Source organism: Drosophila persimilis, unplaced genomic scaffold (assembly GCF_003286085.1).
Source record: "Drosophila persimilis strain 14011-0111.01,24,50 unplaced genomic scaffold, DperRS2 tig00000000-arrow-pilon, whole genome shotgun sequence".
In the NCBI taxonomy this organism is placed as follows: domain Eukaryota; kingdom Metazoa; phylum Arthropoda; class Insecta; order Diptera; family Drosophilidae; genus Drosophila; species Drosophila persimilis.
Window position 1 is genome coordinate 4,657,481 of NW_020825288.1, and position 24,438 is coordinate 4,681,918.

Here is a 24,438-nt window from a genome sequence, read left to right on the forward strand (position 1 = left end):
AAACATAACAATTATTTGGAAATTGTTATGTGCTGCAGTCGGGCCATAAATTGTAACAACTGTCGTTTGCATATGGAAATGGGAACCGCAAATGTTGCAATGCCAATTTTCATTGCGTTTATTGAGTGCTCTGACATGAGAAATTGATGAACTGAATAGTTGCTGTAACAAAGAAAAATAAAGAGGGAACAAACGCTTGACAAAGGAAAGAAGTCTACCTTCATAAATGCCAAAAACTTGTTGCCCTGCGGCTCTAAGGGCAATTAATTATTCATTAAACATATCCCGCCTGTCTGGATCTCTAACACAAATCAAACACAAAACCAGCGATACCATCCGATACGTTCTGTCTTTAATTATCCCCAAAAATAAATTGAATTAACAGCATGACCACAAAATAGAGAAAAAGAAGCGAAATATCTCGTACTCTTGCGGGCCACATAATTGCTACCATGGCCAGAAATAGCAGAAAATGTTTAATTTGTTTATTTTTCGGCTACGGCAACGCAAAACAAAGAAAAAATTGATTGATCTACCACTCGACGGGCGGGCGGGCGTTCGGGCGGTCGGCTGACTGACACGGGACTTTCGTCTGGGTTCAATCAAAAATTTGTAATGAACAAGCCGGAAAAAATACACACAGCACACAAATATTCTCTCGATGGACCACACCGCACAGTGGGGAGGATAGGAGTCTGCTTTGGTTTTCATTATGCTGCCGCTGCCGCTGTCGCTGTTGCTGCCTCAGCCACTGCCTCTGCTGCTGGGTTTACATTTTAATGATACAATTTAAAATCAACGCAGACTCATGATTTTGCATATTTGAAGCATTAAACTTGCCCCCGAGCATAATTCAGGCATGGTTACCGCAGTTTCCTTCGCTTCCCTTCCATTCCCTTCAGTTTCCCTCAGTATTTCCAGAAACAACAATCAATGCCCACAACCGACGCCCGCTGTGATTTGACCAAAAACTGACTGACGGACTCCAATCTGGTGGTTGGTTCTGGCCCGATCCCGGGTCTAGCTGCCAAAGCCATCAAATAAATAACCTCGAGAGAGCGAGAGACCCGCAGTGAAAGAATGGTATGCCCCTAATGCCATGATGGGTGTGTCCTGAACTCCACCTCCTCTGCCGCTAGTCGTAGCAGCAGCAGCAGCAGCAACGGCAGCTCGATTGCTGCAGAGAATGCGAAAAAGAGGGAAAACTAGAGGAAAAACATTTTGCCTAAATGGCGGGGCATTACTTTTAATTAAAAGCAACGCGAGCTAGCGAGCGAGCAGTCCACACAAAAATTGAACTTGAACTCCGTGGAAGACCAAGGCACAGACACAGACACAGACATGCCACTGGATGCGCTGGAAGATGGTGCTGCAAAGAGACTGTGGCACATGATTAACCATAAGCTGACACTGCCTCTCGTTGCCACAGCTCGTTGCACAGTTTGACTTTAATCAGAGTCGGAGAGCTGACATCTGATGTTAATTTGCACCAAGAAAGACATTGAGCATACGCGGTGGTGTACGGCTGTCTGTCTGGCTGTCTGTCTGCCTGTCTCTTGGCTAATTACATGTAACACGAACTTGTAACCTGGAAAATTTACAAGCAATAAAACACATACACCAGAGAGTGCGAGATATCGTAATGTATATATTTTAATCGTGAACGGATTAATTAGCCAACGAAACAAGTTTCAAGATATATTCCAAATGGATGTCTTTCTATCTGTCTGGCTGGCTGGTGCTGTGGCCATGGATTCCCAGGGTGCGAATCGGTTTTAAGCCCACGCCCGATTCCAGCAAAATAATTAGCATAAAGCACGTGCGACTTAAAACATCAGGGTACCCGCCATTGCCCTCCTTTGGCCGCCTGCCTGCCTGCCTCATTGGTATTCCTGCCTCGAGCTGTGGCTGTGGCTGCAGCTACCTGTTGTATGGCCTACCACCATACTCGTATCACTCACAGGTGCGTACATGTCACGCCCCCCAAAGCGGGCTCCCAGTCCCAGTCCACGTCTGGACATTGCCCAAGGGGCATGGACTCCGACTCGGACTCCGACTCCGATCCGATCCGACTCAGACTCTGACTCGTTCAGACATTTGCACAATTCATTTCGATTCATTCTGCTGCATTTCATTTTGAAGTTTGATTTATGTCCAGCGGCCAATGCACATGAATCACCACAGCCAAAACAAAACAAAACACAAATGTCTGAGAGCACAGAACGAATGGTAGATTTGATATCCTCTAGGCGGAGCAAACCTCTTAAGCTGAAGGAGCAACATTCCGATGGAGCTCATAAAAGTGGCATATAATTTTATGACCTCTATTCTCTGTCTACCGTTCAGACTGCCCATTAGCTGAAGTCTATGAGGCCGATGCCAAGCCAATTATATGTTGGGGTACAAAAACACAGAAATATCTTCAAGTTGAGTGTCTTAGAGGGGATATCACAAACGAAGGCCACCCCTAAAACGAGACTTTAAATGCTTCTTGGATGCTGAATAGAAAGCCTCAATCCGCCAGATGCAGTGTGGACTTCCCTCTCTCCCAGATATATGAGAAATGCCTCAACGATTATCGTTTTTCCATCCATAGAACTTTCTTATCTACAGTTTCTCTCTGGCCTATACCAGCCCACTTACACGGTAGCAAATGGCGTGCCTGGCTGACATTTCTAGTGCAAATCTCGACACAAATAAAGTTAACAGCAGCAGTACAGAGCAGTCGAGGCAGAGGCAGTGCTGGGGGGGTGGCGTTGGTGCGGCAGATCATTGCATTTATTGTCTACCTGTAGATTTATGATCAGGCAACGAGCGTGCCGCTTCCATTGCACCTACTCCGCAATCCCAGACCAAAACCCAGTCCATTGTGGTTGTGGCTATGGCTCTATAGCTCTGTAGATCTCTGGGTATTGTGGTCTGTCCATTTCACGCTTTTGCCAAATTGCCAACTTGACCGGCAATACTCGTAGACCGGAGTACGATGTAGATGAAAAACTCTGATAAAATAATGAAAACGCGGGCCAGTAAAATGTTATTTAAAGCGATTTTTGGGGCACACAATTTGTTGGTTAATGAATGCAAGTGTAAGCCTGCAATGCTTGGCTTGCCACAGTTTCAGATTTTTCCGAGCAAATTACGACCAAAAATGGGGTCAGGCAACGCTGCCGCAATGTGCCGTTGCCGCCACCACTGCCGCCACCACTGCCGCCTCACGTGCTGACTTGTGAAAGTAAATGCTGCACAGCCTGGATACCACCTCCACTTGCAACTCCCCCATTCAGGCGCTGGCTGGCAATTTCGTGTGAGCTTGCAACTAACCTTCACATAAATTATTCCCATCAACAGCTGCAGCAACAGTTTCAGCCCCTGCCACTCTGCCACTCTGCCACACGATCCATGTAGCCCGAGCAGTTTAAGACATCGTGATAAGGCTCTGGAGAGATATTTATCTGGCTGGCAAATTACATGAGGCAACGCCTGGGCAAGTGCCGCTGCGCGAGTGAAAAGAGCTGGCTGCGAGTGGGGCAAGCAACATGTTGCAGCCGGTGAAATGAGGTGTCGAAACGGTTGTTAGTCCAACGCTCACCCACTCCAGCGCTCATCCGCCCTGTGGTACGTGGTCTAGAATGAAGCACGGCCCTCAGTGACCTTGAAATGGGAGTGGTAGAAGGGTCACCTGGAATTCTACCTTTAACTAAGTTTAGATCTGTAAAATCCTCATTAAATGGGATACAAAAATCCGTTTGGGATCCCTTAAATACTGCAATCCCTTGCACTCATCTTTTAATGAGCCTCGTTCTCATAATAACATTTTAATTGGCTGCCAAGAAATCAATTTCAATGTAAATTTCGATTTGCCTACATAAATATTTTGTATATTTATTGTTGGGGGCAATGGCAATCCATAAGCCAAGCCCATTTTTTATCCATAGGCCTCCGCTCCGAGCCATGTGCTCCGTGTACGTGTGTACTGGCAATCATTTCGATAACACTTGAATACAAAATGAGGGTCATTAATTTTATAACAAACTATGCTGTGGCCCCTGCTATGGCCGGCTATGGCCTGGGTCTTGGTCTTGGCTGTGGCTCTGGCTCTGGCTGTGGTTGTGGCACACTCTTGAGAAGTCCGTTCGTTGGGGGCTTATCCGCCTGCCAATGTCGCTTGTCCGACAGTCAGTCAATCATAACCCGTTTCGGTTGTGGCGAACAAATCAAAAACTTGTTATCGTTCCACAAAAGATCTCTAGGACCCAATAAAATATACGAGCACTCGAGTGGCAGGCCAGAGCCGCCTACCTCCACCTTGGAGCGGGGACAAAAAAAAATCCAGAGAATCAGCCAAGATATTGTCAAGCTTTAACGTGTTCGCCCCATCAAAATGCTGCACGCCTCATCAGGCATACAACACAACATCAGGAGCGGCAGGCGGCAGGCGACAGAGGCAGCGGCATCGGATGGCAGGAGTTTAATTGCAGTGACTGTAATGTCATTTCCATTTGAACCCCGGGAGTCGTGGCCTTCTGGCATCCTTCTCCACAGCTCTCCGCTCTCCTCTCTCCTGTCTCCTGTCTTATTTTTTTGGGTCATGTCTTTGGCTAATCAAAGACTCGCTGGGTCACGCCCACAGCCATTTATCAGCATCAGGCACAGTCTGGTGGAGGCCGAGGAGTCGGTGTCTTAGTCTCAGATGTTGGACGGACCTTTATTAAAAGTTACTTTTCTTTTTTCCCTAGATACATTTTTGTGTTTCGCTGCGCTGCTGGGGCCAAACGTGAGCTTATGGTTTATGGCGACTTAATAAGGCTATGACCAGCTATCAGCCTGTTGCCACGGCCTCAGCCTCAAAGCCACGATTGCAGGCCCTGTCGGCATCTCTCTGGCTAATGGCCGGCGGAATGGGGCAGAGAACATAGCCTGGCACATTAGCCACAGCCACAGCCGCAGCCCCAGCCCCAGCTGGAGAAAGAGAGAGAGAATCTCTGAGAGAAGCTCTCAGGGATGCCGCATGATAAACAACCGAAGCGTTTTAAACGGCTTCATTAATCTTATTCAGCTCTGCGCTGCGCTGTGCTGCGCTGCGCGGTTGTCTATTAAAGCCTTGTAATGCTGCAACGTCCATGTCTCCTTTTTATGCTGCGGCTGCCGCTGCCGAGGCTGCTGTTGCTGCCGCTTGGAGCTTCTGCTCTGATGATGAGCAGCTGTGGCAACCGCAATCAGCGAGGCTGAGGCTGAAAATCTACTACCTGTCAGCTTCATGTCATTCCGGCATTTTATGAGCTGTTGCCTGAAGTCGGGAGTTGTGAGATGGGCCTCCGCTCTCTCGCCTTTAAATGGAAATGGCATTGACATTGGCGGCAGATGGAAAGCCGATGGAGATGGAGGGCCAAGGTGTATGGTTACTCTCTTGTGTAACTGTTTAGAGGCCAACTGCTGCCATCAGCAGCTACGGGATGGCTTTCACCTGAGTGGAGCTCTGACTGGAGATGTCAGTGTGTTCACAGAATTTCTATATATACCTTTCTTGGAAATAAAACATTTTCTCTCTCTAAAGTTTTGGGTTTTCAGTTCTATTCAAAATTAATCATAATTAAAAGGGAAATACAACCTTGTGCATATTCCTTCTGCAATCTCTGTTTTATTTCATCAGAAAAGAACCCTTGAAAATGTTTGTGCAGGTCCCAGGAAAACATAAAAGTTTGATTTGCGTGACAGGATTACGAGTATCTGTCAAAGGGGCATAGCTACCCCAAAAGCATTCCTCACGTGCCACAGCTCTAGACACAAGTTGTGGCCAAAAACCGAGAAGGTGTGTCTTGTACCTCCCTCCCTGGCCATTTGTTTGGGTATTGAGCGGCAACTCGTTTTTCATGTCACGTTGAAAGCTCCTCATGTTCTATGCAAACTTCTTTCTTTGGAAAAGCCGCATCATCATCATCATCGTCATCATTTCCTCCCTTAAACATGACAATTTTCATGGGCTTATCATTTCATAATGAATTTGTTTTGTCAGCCAATAAATTATGGGCAACACGCTCTACCTACATCCACAAGACACAAGCCACAAGCAACAGATCCCTAGAGCAGCATCCGCAGTACAACAACTACATCATAATCATCATCGTCTAAGGAACAGAAAGAATGCTGTCCCCCAGTCTGTAGTCTGTGGTCTGTGTTTTTATCGTGAGTCTCTTGGTTGATTTAGTGGACGACGCCGTAGTTTGTTTAGTTATTAGCTTTTGCCCTTTTTGGCCCAGAACAAATTGCATTTTGATTTATACGCGGCCCGAATGAGGTTTATCTACACGCGACAGAGAGACACAGACAGACAGGAAACGAGCAGCGCCCACATCAAAAGATACACTGCCAAATGGCAGGGGGATTGGAGATTGCGGATGCGGATGCGGAGGAGTGGGCATGGAGAGGACTCTCTTTCTCTGCCCTTGTTCTGATGACTGCCACATCAAAGGAACATTAAAATTTCAAATAGGTAATTAAGTAAAACGCATAAACCACACAACACGAAGAGGAGTCGCTCGACTCTGTCGATTATTTACACTTCAGGGGCTGTCGCTGGGGCTGGGGCTGGGGCTGGGCCCTGCGATTGCCAGGTATTCAGATTTCAGTGTGTCAATCAATTTGCCTTCATTTGGCTTCACTTTGCATTTCCGTGCTGCACAAGGGGCAAAGTGTATTAAAAAAACCGCAAAACGAACGCTTAACTCAAACACATGGCCTCATGAAACAGCCAGCTGAGGAGGGAAGTGAGAGTGGAAGCGGGATGTTTGCGGGCTCTGGCAACACGGAAGGGCCCAAACAACTTGAGTGCCGCAAACAGCCGCAGCATACAGCATACAAATTGTAATTGAGAGCCACAGCCAGAAGGCTGCAGCTACTGCTACAAAACCAGGAACCGAAATCCCCACAGATACAGATACAGATACATCTGCAAACCGGGGCTCATTATGGCAGAAGAGAGCGCTGGAAATCGTTGAACCGCAACAGGAGCAAAGCCCCGAAACCAAAACGAAATGGGATCCAGCCGTCTGTAAATATTTGGTCGCCCTACGCCCCGCGCTCCTGCCCCGCGCCTCTGCCCCATGCCCCGCCTCTGCCATCGAAATCCTTTAGCACTTGCTCTAGTTTCCCCCGGCCGTTTAATGCAATTAAATACGTTAACGATGGACATTTTTTAGGCCCTAAATGCTGCCGCTGACATTGTCTGCTGACCCGATTCCCCAAAGAGACTCCCAGAGGCCCAGGCTGTGGGGCATCAACCGCTGTGGCAGACAGCGAGACGGCGAGTCAGAGTGTCGGAAGTGTTTAGCCAACAGTTTTTGTTCCCAATCGTTTTGCCGTTCATCAGTTTGTACTTCAGCTTGCCACTGCAGCGGGGATGTTGCACGATTAAGTTTATATCACGTAATGCCACAAAAAGTTGCTGCAGTCCGGCATCTATCGGATCTGGCATCCATCGGATCTGCCTGCCATTTCTGACAGTTGACATGTTTCCCAATTAAAAAACTGCGCTAAGCCCCCAAGCCTGATTACCTTTTGGGGTTTCCTGTGTGACTCACGTGGCGTGGACTCACTCAAAAGAAGAGCCAGTGGAAAAAAGTGCATAGAAGAGATGGACACAAAAAAGCTGTTGCCAAAAAACCATCTGCCCAAAAGCCGCTCAGCGGATCTGTGGCTCTGTGGCATGGCTAACGAATGTGAAAAAGAGTTTTACGAAACAGTCTATAGAGGCGATTGATAGGCTTTTAAAACCAGGAGAAACATCTAAAGCCCAGAAAGTCTTATCAAAATTCTTGGGAAGCCATCTAATCAGATTTCCTAATTGCGTCAATTATCACTAGGAACATTTATTTGTATATAGAAAAGCATTCATTTGGTGCCCCATGCCCCTTTTCCACTTTATTAATTATGCAAATTGATTCTGAATTTTGTGACCCGACCCGCATTTAACATTTGTCTCTGTCTTCGGTTCACTGAACTTCTCTTCTGCACCTCCACCTCTCCACGATGTTCTCTCTCAAGAGAAATGGAGAGGAAACGTAGAGAAATGGGTCAGATCGAGAGACAAAGAATGAAACCTGTTGGCACCACAAATAAACGTTTTTTGAGCCAATTTGCTGCTGTTGTTTCCATCTGAATGAAAAATTTAAATAATTTTCTTATTAATGTGCAAATGAGTTCTGGTTCTGCCATTTGACACTTTTGATTTGGCCAAGACTACATTTATGGCTACTGACAGCATAAATGTGTGCTAATGGTGGCATCTCCCCCGTCTCCTGAGACCTTTCCTCTCCCGGACGGGTGTCTCTTTCGCTTGACATTAATTTTATTGACACAAGCCCTTTCTCTTTCTTCTTCGCTCTGTCTCTGCTTGAGCCATAAATAATTGTGTTCTTGGCCATAAATGCAGGGCGTTTTTAATGCAAAATGATGTGTGAGCTCTTTGGCCATAAAACGATGACATTAAAGAGGGCTCTTGCTTTTGGCAGGGGGCCAAGACATCAATTAAAGCTAAGCGGCTAATTGAAGCCATAACGTATCAAGCAGTCGCCTAGAAGGTTCTCCTTTGAAAGATCTCTGCAACTGCAGAAAGAGAAAGGCGCTTCTGCCCGCTGCAGGGGCAGAGCAGGTGCTGGCAGCAGATAAAAGATAGAGAGAGGCTCAAAGGAACAGTCACTCAAATAAGTAAATTGGATTTACCCCCCGACCACAAAAGGGAGCCAGGGATAAATGGATGGATGGATGGATGTGGAGAACTTTGCCTGATTGCCTCCGTGGCTTAGGGGGACACTCCCTGGTGGCACCTCCATCCACGCTGTAGCCTTCAGCTTTGAGACTTTTCTATTGCTGATATTCTGCTGCTGCTACTTTTACAGCTCTGCTGACAATGTTGCCAATGTTGTACGGTAATTTTACATAAAAGCACATAAAGTGCAATGTTTGATCGTAAAACTTTTTTACGACATTTTTCCTGTGGCACAGCAGCGCGCATATATAAAAATGCCTTTCAGTCGTTGCTGCCCCAAAAGGCGGCAGGCGGAAGCAGTGAATGTAGCAGCTGATACCCCACCGAGGGGTATTTTTCTTTATCTGTTTCTCTTCCCTTCACGTGGCACCTTTCTCTTTCGTGTTTGCTCATATCAAATTTGTAACACGTGTGTGGCATGGACCAGGTCCGGGACCTGAGGCAGGAGGTACTTCCACAGGTTCTATATCATTTTTTTCGTGCATTCTCTATTTGCGTTGCGTAGGACAAAAATTTATGTTTTCGGCCTGGTTTATTGTTTCGGGCCAGCAAGTGGAAACACTTGGGCGAATTGCTCCCACCAGTTCCAGCAGGTAAATCGAAGGGTGGAGAAGGTGGAGAAAAGGTCATGCTTCCCCTGGGGGAAATACGAACGAAGAGAGTGTGCTGTGGCACAGGTAATTTACCTGCTGGGTTGGCCTCATAACTGCAATTGCAGTTTCCGTTACCTTGAGATGGGTGGGGGCGGTGCTGCTGCTGCTGCTGCCACATTTAAGCACTCATAAAGTTAATGACATGCACAGAACACAGGAGCATGCACCAGCACCCACCCACAGGCCGCAGTCCACAATTCACAGCAGCAACTCTCATCTCCGAGATTTCTCATTGTATCTTTCACTCGCTGGCTATGCAAATCCCGCAACATCCCAGCTGCATCCTCAGTTGCCGCAGCGACTGTCCCATTTAGTTGGTTGCAGGCTTGCAGGCGTTCTCTCGGTCTCTGGAAGTCATTAAAAATAAAGTAATTTTCACGCATGTGCCTGGGCCAAATAGAAAAATAGAAAATAAAATGCATTTTCCGCAACATGACGAATGAGTTGATTCTATTTTACAGTTTCACAGCCTGCTCCCCCTGTGGCTGCCACAAAAGGAGCCCAGAAACAGAAGATTTCTTTCGCTTTTTTATAGAAAAAGAATACACCACGGTGACGGGGGAGGGATGTTGTGGTGCAAGAATGATGATGTTACCTCTGCCTTAACGTCAGGCAACCGGGAGATTGGGATACCCTGTAAAAGGGAAAAAGAGTCTTATCATTAAATGATGGAATCCAACGATAGCTCTAATATGAAGTATATCCTTATGTATCCATCGATTGCATACCCTGCAGATGAGGAGAACTTCCTCTAGAAAGAGCAATCCCTTTCCGATCTGTCCTTCAAAGTCATGCAACCTTCATCGATCTTCCAAAAGGGTATTCCACGCTGGCAACCTTAGCCTTTAGTCACAGTCACGCCCCCCCATTGCACAGACAGCAATTCAAGTTGTCCTAGAGACCAGACATCGGCGCATGGCCTGGCATATACCCGCAACAGCAGCGAACTTGCAACTGCAACTGTGACCGTGCCCGTGCCCGTGCCAGTGCCTGCCGACTGTGGGGCGCGCACTTTAAGCGAATTTCATTTGTCTGCAGCGTCAAGCACTTGACAATCACTCACGTAGCTGTGCAGCAGCGACGAGGCAGCTTCCTGGCCATGGAAGCTGCCACTCCCCCGTACAACATGCTGCCCCAATCGTTCTGTCTCTCCCTTGGCGCTTATCTGGGGCTGTGGCTGTGGCTGTGACTGTGGCTGGTCTGGTCTCGTGGCACGGTCGCGTGCGTGTGTGTGTGTGCTGCTTGCTACCTCGTTGGTGTTAACAAGTTCCCATGCAACCGCTTAAATATTAACGCACACACTCACTGGGCCTGTCGTCAGGCAACGTCATCGTTGTGTCGGCAACTGTAAATAAATACTCATACAGTACCACGGCACAAAAATCTTGTGTGTCATTGCTCTCGACGCGTTGTCGTAGCAGCCAGCAGCCAGAAGCCAGCTGCCAGAGAGGAGTGAACAGTATTCCCCCAACAGGCAGAGGAGGGAGCCCTGTGGCAAATGTACGGGAAATATTTGCCCGGCAAAAACCGCTACAAATCATTAAAATCATCGAAATGCCAGGCACCGAGGCATAATTAACTGCAACTCAATCAGGTCCAGGCGGCGTGCACCTCGGTGCGGTGCCTCCGGCCTCCAGGTGGCATGCACCTCTCAATGTCATTCCTTTGGCTAAAGCGTCAATGCAATTAGAGCCTGTCCCTGTGTCTGCCTGCGTCTTGGACACAATCCAATGGGTTTCCAAGCTCATTACGTGCCAAAAATAAGTGAGAAAATAAGAAACTCTGACTGGGGCCCCTTGCCGCTGCCACTGCCACAGCGTCTCTGATTGTGGCTCTGGCTGTGGCGGGCCAAAGTGGGCGCCAAGACACGCCGTCGACCGTGTTAATTGCTGCAAATGCCTCAAGGTATGAGCCGTGCCCACGCCCCAACCGAACTGCCTCTCCCCATCCAACCATCCATTCATCCCCCCTCATATGTGGCTGTAAAATTTATGCCCGCCTGCGGATTGTGGCCATGTCCATGCCGTTTCGTGCCCTGACTATGGCTATGCATATTGCTCACTCCTCTCCATCTGCAGGAATGAGCCATGGCTCAAGCAATTCTCAGAAATTAGCGCTAGAGATGGAGAAACGAGGCCGCGAACAGTCAGTCGTCTCCACTACAAAAAAAATATTAAGTAATTTCATGCACGCAGATCTCCGCAGAGAGAAGGAGTCTTAGAATGGTTAAAGCAAATATTTATACAAGAAATTTCTGGGATGCAAAGAACTCTTCCACTCAGCGCTGGAGTACTCCTAGAGCTAGTTCTCTTCAGGAGTTTATTTAGCATGGAAATTCCTGCCCAACGCTTTGCCCTTGGCTTCAATTTTCCAGCTCATTTGAAGAGTTATTCACCACCCTCTCCACGCCCCCCATTCGAACCAATAAGCTCCATTTCATAGTCAAATCAACCAGCTAAAAAACGGAAAACCCAAAGGGAAAATCACTGCCTGAGAGAGCAGCCGAGAGAGTGATACCCCTCTAATGCGGGAAAACCCAAACGCGCATTTAATCATCATTAAAGTGTGGGTCTGGGCTGGTTTCAGGTTTCTGGGCCATGAGCCATGAGCCATGGGGTCTGCGACTATGTCTGGGGCAATCCTTCCGATTTGCGGCGCCCCCGTCTCACCTTTTCTGGGGTTTTTCTTTGGCATTTGCACTTTTCGATGCTTTCACGTTTTTCATCATCATTACCAGCAGCAGAATCTACGCACACAGCAGCCAGCAGTCAGCCAGTCCCTCCCCCAGCCAGCAACAACAACAGCAACACTGGTAATAAATAATTTCGTTTTAGCCAGAAAACCAGACCGAAAACCAAGAGGGGAGGTGGAGAGAGACCTATGCCAGACATTACTCTGCTGCTGCTGCCAGATGTATGTGCTAAAAGTTTGTTTGCCTTTTGCCTTGGCCTGGGTGTTACTTCCGCAAATACATAAAATGGAACCAAGGGATACACAGAAGGAGGCCGAAGAGGGATCCAGGGAGGAGTGCGAAGGAGTGGAGTGCGGATTCATTGAAATATGACAAAATGCTGTTTGAGACATTTTCAGTTATTGATACGCCCGTCAGAAAAGCAGAAATGAATGCAAGTAGGGAGCTTTTTATGATGAGGTGGGGGGAGCGGAGAGTAATGTGCGACAGTCTATGGATATAGGGATATAAGGATGTATGAGGAGTCTGGAGTCTGCACAAATATTATTAATAAAGCACCCAAAAAAAAAGGAGGAGAAATGAGTAGAAAAGCTTTGCAGGAAGCGTAGAGGAAAGAGGGAGGGAAAGAAAGTAGTAAAAATCCCCCGGAAAATTGAAAGCAAAGTTTGCGTCTGATAAATAGGCAATGCGGGGGGGGATGAAGGTCGGGTCGGCCAAATGCCACACGCACTTTATCACAAATCAAGGCAAGTTTTTCTTTTAGCCATCGCCCATCCCATCCCATCCTCCACCCGGAAAAGCATGGGGAAAAGTCACGCCTACCACCCGCTGATGCTTCTCCTCCTCCGCCGCCTCCTGCTGCTGCTGTAGCTGTGATAAATTTGATGGGAAAAGAAATTATGAGGGTGTCGCTGGATGCTGAAACATGAAGTTGAAGCTGAAGCATGGAGCTTGGAGCTTGGAGCTTGAAGCATGAATCTGTAACCGATGTTGATGCTGATGATGTCCTGTAAACACACAGGGCTCGGGCGTAAAGATATGACGCTATAAATATGCCCAGGCGATAAATTTCTCCCAGTGTCAGGGGACGGGAAATGCTGCTCAAAAATCGATCAATGGCATATTTATCATATGTGTGGTTTCTGCAGGATTTGCCTTCCCCTTCCTCCCTTTGCGGTTCAGTTTTTTGGATGGGGCATAAAGTTATGGCATTTGTTGAACATTTCTCAAGGCGTAAACTTTTCCAACTCTCGAAGAGGTTTGTCGAATGGCGGGGTATTCCGAAAGTTGAAAGAGTTTTTTGGAAAACCAATTAATATGTTTATAGCCGTGAAAATTGTTTCCTATTTAAGAAAAACATATGATTCCCAGCGTTAAAGCTTAACGATCAGGAAGGGCATTAAATTTAAGGGAAATTTACGATTAAATTGTAATTTCCGCCTGTGCGTGGAACCGGCTACTCTGGTCCGGGGGTGGGTGCGTGGAAAGTCCCCCCCGGTACCCATCCGAGTCCCACTCTCTGGTGGCAAGTTGAATGAACTTGTTGTTGCTGCAATTAAAATTACATGCAGTGGGCGGTGGGCGGTGGGGGGGCTCATACATTTCCATCTTTTTCCACATTCATAGTGGCTGTCATTCACATAAATATGCATTTTAATTGATGCAACTTGCAGCAGTCGCGTTGACAGAGTGACCAACTTAAAGACAGATGTATGACATATGTCAGTCAACCGAGCTGGCAGCCCCAGTCGACTTTCCATTAATTAGGCATAATATTTCATTAGTCTAATGAGCGCCGCGGCTCCAGTGAAATGTGCCAGCCAGCCAGCCTCTAATGAAAGCCCCACACAAAATGCAAATGGAAAAGAGGCTGCAACCTCAACTATGACTCTGTATGACTCCGGCGATAACTACAAGTCACAGACTATGCAAAAACAACACAAACTTGAGGTCTGGCCATGTGAAATGTGTGAAAAGTTAACCATGCCTCCCGCCCCTTACTGCTGCTCTTTTTTTCACCCATTCCCTTCGCTGCTTTTCATTATGCGGATGCACATTAATTATTTTGTAGTTGCAGCAGCAGCGGCAACCAACAAAAAGGCAGGCAGCCACATGCGTCTCAAAGTCGGAGTTGCAGTGGCACTGCCAGAGATCTACTTGTTGTGGCCCTTCGTCTCTCTCTGGGTTTTTGTCGGTGAATTGTTGTCTGATGTTTTCATGAGATATCAAAGAGGTAGATACAGTAGGCATTGCCTGGGATTTCCTTTGAGCGAGGACTCCGACAATTGAATTTTGAGGACCCATGTTTTCCTTTACAACCGAATTTGACTGAGATTTTCAGTCATTAGGTTAATGGCAAGCATGTGTAGGAAAACATTCAGTAGTGTTTCACTTTTTTCCACTTACAATAGTTTCCACTGTTTCCACACTAATTTCTACGCTGTGGCGCTGCTCCAAAACTTCTCCATTAAAGCCCCTTGGCAAACTTTAAGCTGGTCGCTGGTGCCTCCTCCCCCGTCCCTCCATGTACTATAACTCCTAATGACATAATCTGCTTTTAGGCAACACACACACAAACCGAAAACACACACACACACAGACAGCCACGAATATAGAGAGGGACAGAAGCGCCCTTTAACTAATCCGCTTAAGTGACTTTTGTTGGTGTTGTTCTTGTTGTCTTTGCAGTAGGAGTGGGGAGGGGAGGGGAGGAGTAGGGGCTTTAGTTGCCTTCGTAGGTGATTCTTTCTCTGCGGTTCTCCTTCCTACTTCATGCATATTAAACTTATCGCTGGAAAACAACCGCAATTATAAAATTATAATGATAATGCCCTCACCGGAGGGGGAATGGGGAATTGGGGAGCGGCAACCGCTGACAGTTGCGATGACTGTCATTGCCGCAGCTGATGTTGGCTGTTGGCTGTTGACTGCTGATCTGCGGCTCAGATAAATGCCAAGCCAAAAGAGTTATTAAAACAAGGCCTAGGCCTAGGCCAAGAGACAGACACAGACGCAGACACATAACTGCCAGAGTTGGTTAGAGTCTTCGTCTTCCACTCGTTGTTAGAGGCATTTCCAACCAGTATCTGCATCTGCATCTGCATCTGTAAACCAGTTGCAAATGCAAGTTGCATTCCTGCTAATTGCCACAGCAAAAGCATATCTATTAATTAATGTGCACATATTAATTGCCACTTTCTATCTTCTTTCTTGTTTCTTGTTTCTTTAGACAATGTCAGACAATCTTCAAGGCGACGCGACGTATACTTAATCTTTCATCGTGTGGAGAGTGAAGGAACAACCATGAATTGCCTGTGTCGGCCATCGCGGATTATGTCCGTACGCATTAATTTGCTGGATGAAACCGAGTTTATACACGAGATCAAGGTAAGTGCCACCCACCCTCCGGGGGCTCTCCATTTTTCAGGGTAAACATTGGGGGAAACTCTTTCCCTTTCAACCCCATAAACGCCGTCATCATCATCATCAACAGCAACATTTTGTGACATGACAAAAAGTGTTGCATACTTTGAACGTGCCACACAGAGTTAGGAGACGGCACAGCACCCACACCACCCTCATCAATATTTAGTGCCAGGGCCTTGTGACTTGGGCAAACACATGCAAAGTGTCATCATTCACACGTCCATGGATCCAGAGCCAGAGCCAGAGCCAAAGGGAGAGCACAGATGTCTGTGACGGTGTTTTCCCTTCGCTTTTCCCAGCCTGCCGGTCTGCCTTTGGCCTGCTTTTCCTCTCTGGCTTAAAACTGCTCACGTTTGCCAAATTAAATGGGTCGTCATCTGAAAGAAGAGTCTCGTCGCTCGTTGTCGCCCTTTGTCTGTCTCGCTGGGTGAAGAATTCTGCTGATGCGGCATGCCCCACACTCATAGTTGGCATCATTGTGCGGGCAAATCAAATAAATTGTTGTGATTTTTCTCCACATCCACATCCGCCGGGGCGGCTGTGGCATGTTTGGGTGGCCTGATGTCTGGTGTCTCTGATTTCAGCAAACCTATACGAAAACTTAAACCATAAAAACATATTTCTGTATCTGTATCTCTGGCTTTTAATTGAAAAATATTTGTAGAGAACCATATAAATCGAAAGACATAAATCAGTTATTACATTAAACGAACATCAAAATTGCCATGAAATTGAAAAGGAATTTCTGTTGAGATGAACTTTTGTGTAGATCGAAAAGATAATCGAGTTGAAGGTTGAAGTTTCATGCAAATTGTCGAACAATCTCAGAGATGTTTCTGGCAAGTTCTTGTCAACTCGAAAACCCTGTGAGGTCTGCGACATAATTACCGAGTGACTTAAAGGGCCGTCAGTTAATTATGCAGAGATGCCGGCCCAAGAAAACGAAAACACGGACACACAAAGGGGCAGGGGAGTGGAGGGGCATATACCCAGGCCTATATGTGGCTACTCGTATGTATGTTTTGTGGATGCATGAGGTAATTGGACCAGTTGAGCGTGAATCGCCCACGGCAGATCAGTGGAGTGGTTCCGTACCTGATTGATCGACCAGAAAGAGGGGGGCCATGACGACGACGACAGACTAGTTTAGCCATTCCTGGAACTGACTAATGACACTTGCATGCTGCCTGCTGCCTGCTGCCAGCTGCCTGCTGTGTTGCATGTGGCAGTGTGCTTACAAAAATTGGAGCACGTAAAACGCTAATAATCACAGCTCATCAACAAGAGATTTATAATAATTTTACAAGAGCTCAACGGCTGCAAGTCCGAGCTGAACTTTGGGCATAAATTGTGCATTAGACATAGGTGCCCCCCTAAGCTGTGGGGCGGACAGACACCAACAGTCCAACCATCGTTGGTTGTCGTTGTCACAGGCCCTCGGGGTCATTATTAATGAGTTTCCACTGGCCCGAACAACTTATCGCTTGTAATTATTGCCCTGGCGACTCACGTAGACGCAGCCCGTGTGCTGCTCAGGCACATGATTGATAAAAGACTCGCCGCCGACAGAAAAAAAAAACAACACGACATTTGCCATGAATGAAAACTCAAAGTGCCGCAGAGAGCCAGAGCCAGAGATATGCAAAACTGTCAGAGCAGCCGGAGGAGGGGGGGAGGAAAGGGGAGAAAATGCGTGTGGCCGCCAGCCTCAAAAACGTAATTTTATTTACACGCCAGCCAGCGCATGGAGCCGCGCGGAGCTAGTGAGCCAGTGCTCTTGCTTTTGCCCCAACTGTCTGTCAAATTGGCAGCAACGATACCACAAAACGACAAGCAGTCTACCTGCGAGAATCGAAGACTGTAATACCCATTGCAGATTCGTCTATGGTGGAGTACCAAACACAGAGCTGGGAGATTAAAGGAAAACCCCCCTGGAAAGGGTATTCACAGCTTCGTTGGCCAGTGCCGTTTGTTGGCATTGTCATTGTCGTTGTCTGTGTTGATTTTGACGGCTGCCGATGGCACTAAGCGCGCACGCACTTAAAGCCGCCGCACGGCTGCAGTCCTACCATTAATGACGACCCAAGTGATTGGAGTGGAAGAGTGGGGGACTGACTGACTGACTGGTGCCTGCGGTCGACTCGTTTTGCATTTCAGCCGGGTTAAGCGGAGCTCAGTTAGCCAATGAAAGGTACGACTCGTATATCCGCGACACATCGCACCCCATCCACGCTGCAATAACCGTGCAACGCGCGCGTCTGGTGTCTGGGCAAAAGTGTCGTAATCGATATTTCATGGCCATAATGAGAGCTGTGACAAACGTTGCGTATGAGTGATTTTTTGGTATGCATTATCCGAGAGGGGATTACATTTTGCGAGTTTATTTCACAGAAATTCAGGGACGGATTAACAAGATAAAGAAACAAAAGGAAATAAAGCTGGGAGACTTGTATATCAATCTTTTGTACAAATAAATAACTTACCTTTAATTGCTAAGCCTCACTGGGATAGAGCGCAAGACAGAGACTTATATGCTTCATTTTGGCTATAATAATGAGCTCCTCAGATACGGGATCTGCGTAGATATGATATTCCCGGATCTTTGGAATTATCGGGTACACACAGAAACTCCATCGCTTAAAAAGTTGATATCTGCCATAGTCAGAAATGCCGATGGCATACCAGAACTCAAAGAACTTCAAGTTTTCGAGTAATTTTTTACATACATATTCCAAGAACTTTAAGTTTTTCGAGACAAAAGTTTGAAAAATGGAGTTGACAAAGCCTCTGTCGCGGCCTTAAGCTCTGGCAAAACTGTGACAAATGGTTTTTGACGACTTCATGCTCAAAAAAATACACACACATACATATGTAGACCAGAAAATCTTAGAGTCTTGTGGCGTCATTTATCATGCTTACAATGCTAATGACATTTGGCCAGGGCGCAGCAGCGGTCGGGCACGAAAATTCACGGCCCAGACTTCACAAGACTTCAAGTGCGGCCAAGCAGAGCAGAGCAGACCGACAGCGACTGTGGCAGCACTTGAAGTGGTTATATAATTATTTCTTAACGGTGCCCCAGAGCTCTGACCACCACTTGCCAGAGTGCCAAATAGTGTGTGGGTTTTGTTTGACCAGCGCTTGATTCTGTCAATACAGGGTGCGCTACTCTGGAGGGACTGTGGGACTGTGATTTCGGATTGAAATCGGATCAGATCTCTCAGTGCAAACACATGGCCGCTCGGACGTTTGAACGTTCGAGAATTTATGTAAATCATTCACCCAAATACACAATTCACTTCACATACTGGCCACACAATGACATGGCCGAAATGGTAATGGTAATGGAAAATGGTTTGGACTCGAGTGTTTCACGAGCAAACACTTCACAACCCCCAAGCCCAGCGGCACAACTGAAACAAATTGCCATATACCAAATACACACATGAATGTATCTCTAAATTGTATCCGAATATAAGTATAGGTCTGTGGAATAGACAAAATGTTGGTCATATGCCCCCATGCCCCCAGGCGACATTTAATTAGAGTCGAACGCTGGTGTCCAGTGTTCACACGCCAAGCGGCGCGCAGCTCGCGTCATTTCTACGGCCAAAATAAACCTGCAGTTTATGGCCAACATAATTAAGTTAAAAGCTTTTTTACAGTCACCCCACCGAGCTCCCCATCCGCCTCCCGCTACCCCCACGGTCCGCGGTCCGCGCGCGTTCCAATTGATAATGAAAATGAAAATAAGCAAAAAGCCATGAAGCCATGAAGCGTGTTTAATGGCTAAATAAATGCTGGCTGGCGTCTAGATTTCAGTGTTGCACCCACACCTGTGTCCCACTCGGCTTGGATTTAGCTGATGCTTAATGTTAATGTTAGCCAAGGCGAGGATATAGAAAGGAAACTGCCGGGACATTGACCACCGAATCGGAATGAAAATCGAAACGGAAATGTTCAGAGATGGAGTGGAAATTGTCTTTCACCCTTGATTGCTAAGACACACTGGGAGAGAGAGCGAGGTTAACCTCACCTCTCTCCTTCACAGTCCAAAGTGTATTAATAAAGAAAAAAAGGTCTGAACCTTTACCTTTTTTTCTGCCAAAGTCAGCGAAGCAGACTCCGCATCCCCTTGTTCCCTTTTTGAGGAACTTTTTTGGGGGGCAGCTGTGTGGGGTAATTACTTTATCTGTTGCTGAAGTTGCGCTTCGGTTCGGTAATAGGATTAACAAAAGGCAAGCGAAATTTTGTGGCTCAAAAACTGGCTATAGAATGGAAATCCAAAGCTGGCCAAAAGAGTCTCCCCCCTCCCTCTCTCTCTCTCTCTCTCTCTTCCTCTGTGTGTGTGTGTTGCCTTTTGCAGCAGCTGTCAGAACCATAACTCAGTGTCAAGTCGAGTCGAGACTGGCTCTGGATATCTGGATATCTGCGTGGCCACAAAAGCCCCCGCGCCACAGACGGACAAAGACAAAAACCAATTGTTCAATGGAGGAGTACGATTGGTGCTGTGCCGTCGAGGCTGCTGCTGCTGCTGCGGGGCCCCAAACGAAATAGATTTGCAAACAATTTGCAACAATTCAATCAAAAAAACTTTAAACGCAAATACAGAACGTCGTACGGTTGGACAGACAGACAGACGGTTCAGCGGGTGGCCAGAACGAACGGGTGGGAGATCAGACCAAGAAAGAGCTCTAACTTGACGGCCATCAGATAACTCACTCACTTGGTGGTCCACGGGACCTCAGCCTCGGCCTCAGCCTCACTTCTTCGACTTCTTTTGCGCCCTGTGTCGCTGTCAGTTAGCCCCCCTCCGACTGTCCCTCTGGCTCTGTCTGTTTGCACTGTTTGTCTGTCTGTTTGTGCTGTTTGTTTGCCCAAGCGTTTGAATGGGAGAGCTAACAAAAGCGCCAAAGAAATTTCAAGGTGAGACCGGGTCTAGAGCCATGTCTTAGTTTTTTGTGTGCGAGAGGATAAGCGCGGAGCAGCGCAGAAATATTTGCCAGCCAAACACAATGATATATCCAGCATTTGCCACACAGACGTCGCTCAGGGTCTGTGCAGCGTGCAGCGTGCAACGTGCAGCGTGCGGAAAATGCAAGTGTTGCCACCGCGGCGGAAGTCGTAGCTCTCTCTGCCAGCCAGCCGGAAAAGCTCGAGACATGTTGAACAGTTGCACGTGCAATATTTCACCGCCATTGTGCCACATATTGATTGCCATGCCCAGGGCTGGGATTAGCACTAGCAAAGGAAACTATCCTTTGCTCAGAGAGCGCATCCCGCAGGAAAAGGCTGCAAAAAAAGTGAGCAGAGTGCGACAAATGTCAACGGGGCAACGAACGAGCCAAAGAACTGCCAAAGTCTGGAAAAAAAAAACAGCCAAAACATGCCACACGAGGGATCGGAAAGGCGGTACAAGAAGTGCCGCTATGTGACGATGACGGGCGACACACAACTCATATTGCATCACGGGGCAGGAGGAAGCTCTAGTTGAAGTTGGAGATGCCTCCAAAGCTGATGCTGATGCTGATTTTGAGTCAGAGTCGGAGTCAAAGAGGCTGAGGCTGAGACCCAGCCCGTCGTCGTCGTCGTCCACATCCACATGCAGCATTGTCAGGCTTTGTGCCCGTTTGGCGTGGCATGCGAAATAAAACTCTCGTAAACAGACAGCCGACGTCGCTTCTAAACTGCAGGCATCTGCAGAACAAGGAGCAGCACAAATACACTTTGCGAAGGCACCAGACAGATGGATACTCTTACGGGAGTGGAGCAAGGAGTTGGCTGTAGTTTTGATCAAGAGAGTTCCCAGAGACGAGACGCTGGCATCTTCTGGATTGCCCCTCATATTTTTGTACCAAGAATATGTTATTGGCAATATGCACTTCTTTCATCATAGTTCCTTTCTTGTGCCCCCTTCGATTGCTGGCTATTCCCTTAGCAATTTCCGATAATACCCACCTGTTTTCGTAGGGTATCCTTCAGCAAAGGCATCTCCCCGAAACAACAGCAGAAACAACATCGGCGAGAACAGCCAGCAAACAGCAAACAAGAGACGCAGACGGGAGACGAACCTTTGGAGGCTGAGCTGCAGGAATTACGCAAATCTCGTTTGTTGAATGTGTTTTTCAGTTAGGTGGAAGATGCGCCAATATGGGGATGAGCCCCAGAGGCGCGTACGGGGGGACGAAGGAGGCTAAAGGAGCGACGGCATGGACATAAATCTGCTTTAGCATTTGGATTCTCTGACTGGGTTTTGTGCATAACGACGACGACGACGACAACACGATGTTGGCTCTGCTCTGCCATTGCTTTTCTTTCATTTTGTCGCCGTTTTGTCTGTGACATTGACTGCCTCTCTCTCTCTCTCTCTGGGACTTTCTTTCTCTCCTTCTCTCCGTATATTTCTCTCTTTTTCTATGTTTATCTCTATCCTTCTCCGTGTATGTTTCTCTCTTGTTTTAGATTTGTTTGTGCTGCTGTTTTTAATGCTTTTTTTTGCTCTGAGCTTAAGACTCATAATGCCGTTATAAACACAAACGAATGCAGCTCTGTTTTTCCTTTTTTTTTTGTATCTGTGTATGTGTTGGTTGTATCTGTGTGTTTGTCAGAGGTCAGCGCACGTTTAAGCCAAGCATCGCAATTATACGCACAATGCAATTGGGAGAAGAGAGCCTCAGACGAGAGGAGTTGCAGCCAGGACACAGACACTCGTACATACATATATATATATGTATATGGTAGATGGAACCATCTTTGGGGAGAGCCAGATGCTGAGTAGCATCACCATCTGACCTGACCCTCATGGCAGCAGCGGCTTTTCCCTTTTCGCTGAGCTTTTCCCCGCTGTAAATTGCAACAAATAAGCTGACATAATGCCAAAAGAAGAAGGGCAAAAGTGTAACCCTTTGAGAACATAAACTAAGTGTTAATTATATTAAAGTCTGGGGGCAACATGCAGCAGATTTCAGCGAACACACACACACACACACACACGCAAGAGGCAAGAATTGGGTTAGTCACGTAGTTGAAGTTTTGGCAAGACGTTGATTACGTTTTAGCAGGGATTTTCCCCGCACAGAAAAAGTGTCGTCGCCCCAAAAGGATGGCAGTGCTACTTGGGGGGATGGAACGGAAAGGAATGGAATGCTGGTGGCCAGACATGTGTGCTATATTTTCCGGTTTACCACTTGGCGTTCCTCTAATTAAGTTGCATGGCGAAAAACTTCTTCTATCCCTGCCGACGCCTGCCAACAGCTGACAGGAATGGTGTGGAGGCGCTTCTGGTTAGGGAAAAATGTAAGCTCATTAAGTGTACTTGGCCAGGATTCGATGTCCTTTAGGCAGCCACACAGCCAGCCAGCCAGCAAGCACTCCTTCGAACATCAAAGTAAGCATAATTTGATTAAGACATTTTAGCCAAAGACCTAATCATCATTAGCATCAACATAATCATCGTTGGGCCACATCCGACCCCAGGGTTGCCCGCTCCTCAATTTTCGCTGCTGTCAGCATCAGCTTCGAGCTTCGAGCTTCCAGCTATCCGCATCCGCATCCGCATCCACATCATCCTTTGATGCCCCAGACATCATCTACTACGTCATTGGTTCGTTCGCTTCACTCTGGCTCAAGCGAAATCTAATTTATTGAACTCTGTCGGGGAGTGAGGGAGATAGAGTCAGGGAGTGGTTGAAGGAAAAAAACCTTTTGGGACTTAAACACTTTTGTTTGCACAAGTTTTTCCGGGTTTTTCCCTGCCCCGCCCGCTAGCTCTGTCTCGTTTTCGCTCTGTGATTAATTGCCGGCCATTGCGGTCCCTTACATGTTTTAACGTTGATTTTCAGCCATAACGTTGGAGAAAGGCTTTCGGGCCTTCGACATGCATGAGGCGTAGTTCATTAGGGTGGAAACTTGTTATGTAGGGGTGGTCTGTCCGTCGGTCCCTCTCTATTAGTTTGAGTTTCGATGAAGGGGAGCGACGTGTCTATTCCAATCTATGAAGATCGATGGTGGAAGCTCCTTTCGGAGGGAAAAACTCTCTTCCGCACATGTTTAAGGGATATTATATTACTCTGCCACTCACCTTCATCAAGTATTCCATTTACGGGGCACATACATTATTAGCCTCAAACTCCGCCTCCGCATACTTCGCTCCTCCTCCGCTCTCTTCGTCCTGTCAGAGCTTTGACTAAGTAAACGGCAGACCGACATTATGATGAACGCTCACGGTTCTTATGCATTTTTAAAATGCACTTTTCTGCTTGTGTCTTATGGTAAAAGCATTCACAACAACTGCAACAACAGCAACATATAAAACAACACCAAAAACAAACAAAAGATACAACAGAACACAGAGCACAGAACTGGTGACAACAATAAGGACATGGACAGGGGCATGGACATGCTCTTGTGTAGGAAATTTTACGGACCATTGTATTAATGTCCTTGGCCCACGTTCACGTATTTGTAATGCAATTTAAGGCAGCAGGATGGCAGGACAGCAGCAGAATGGCTATGGACTGCAGGACATAGAATGGTCCTGGTGTACACCCATAGACTGCATGGGAGGGAGAGGGACAGGGACAGGCACAGGCACAGGGACTGCATTGAATAGCAGTGCAGCAGACTGCTCAGGAACTGCAAAAGCACGTTCACTTAGTCTCTGCTGTCACTGTCACTGTGTCACTCCCCTCCCCCCCTCTGCCCCTTTTGCCCCTTGCACTCCACTCTCGTCTCGACTGTCATCTAATGCAGTCAACTCAAACTCAAATGCAATTAGTTTTTCCACACACACCCGCATACAAAAATGTCCCTGGAGAGAGCCCCATCAGCATATGCAAAAATCAACTCGTTTTGACCTTTCGAAAGTGTGAGCGAACTTTTGTGAGAACGTGTTGTCATATAGA

General features: G+C 47.1%; 1 protein-coding gene across 1 annotated transcript in view; it reads left to right on the forward strand.

The window, feature by feature from the left end:
- The window catches only part of LOC6598857 (filaggrin), a 58,404-nt gene that overhangs the window by 10,647 nt on the left and 23,319 nt on the right, over positions 1–24,438 (forward strand). Inside the window, exon 2 of the mRNA XM_002023708.2 lies at positions 15,339–15,496. Coding sequence (XP_002023744.2) covers positions 15,413–15,496 — 84 coding nt within the window. The 5' untranslated portion in view covers positions 15,339–15,412. The remainder of the gene's footprint in view (positions 1–15,338; positions 15,497–24,438) is intronic.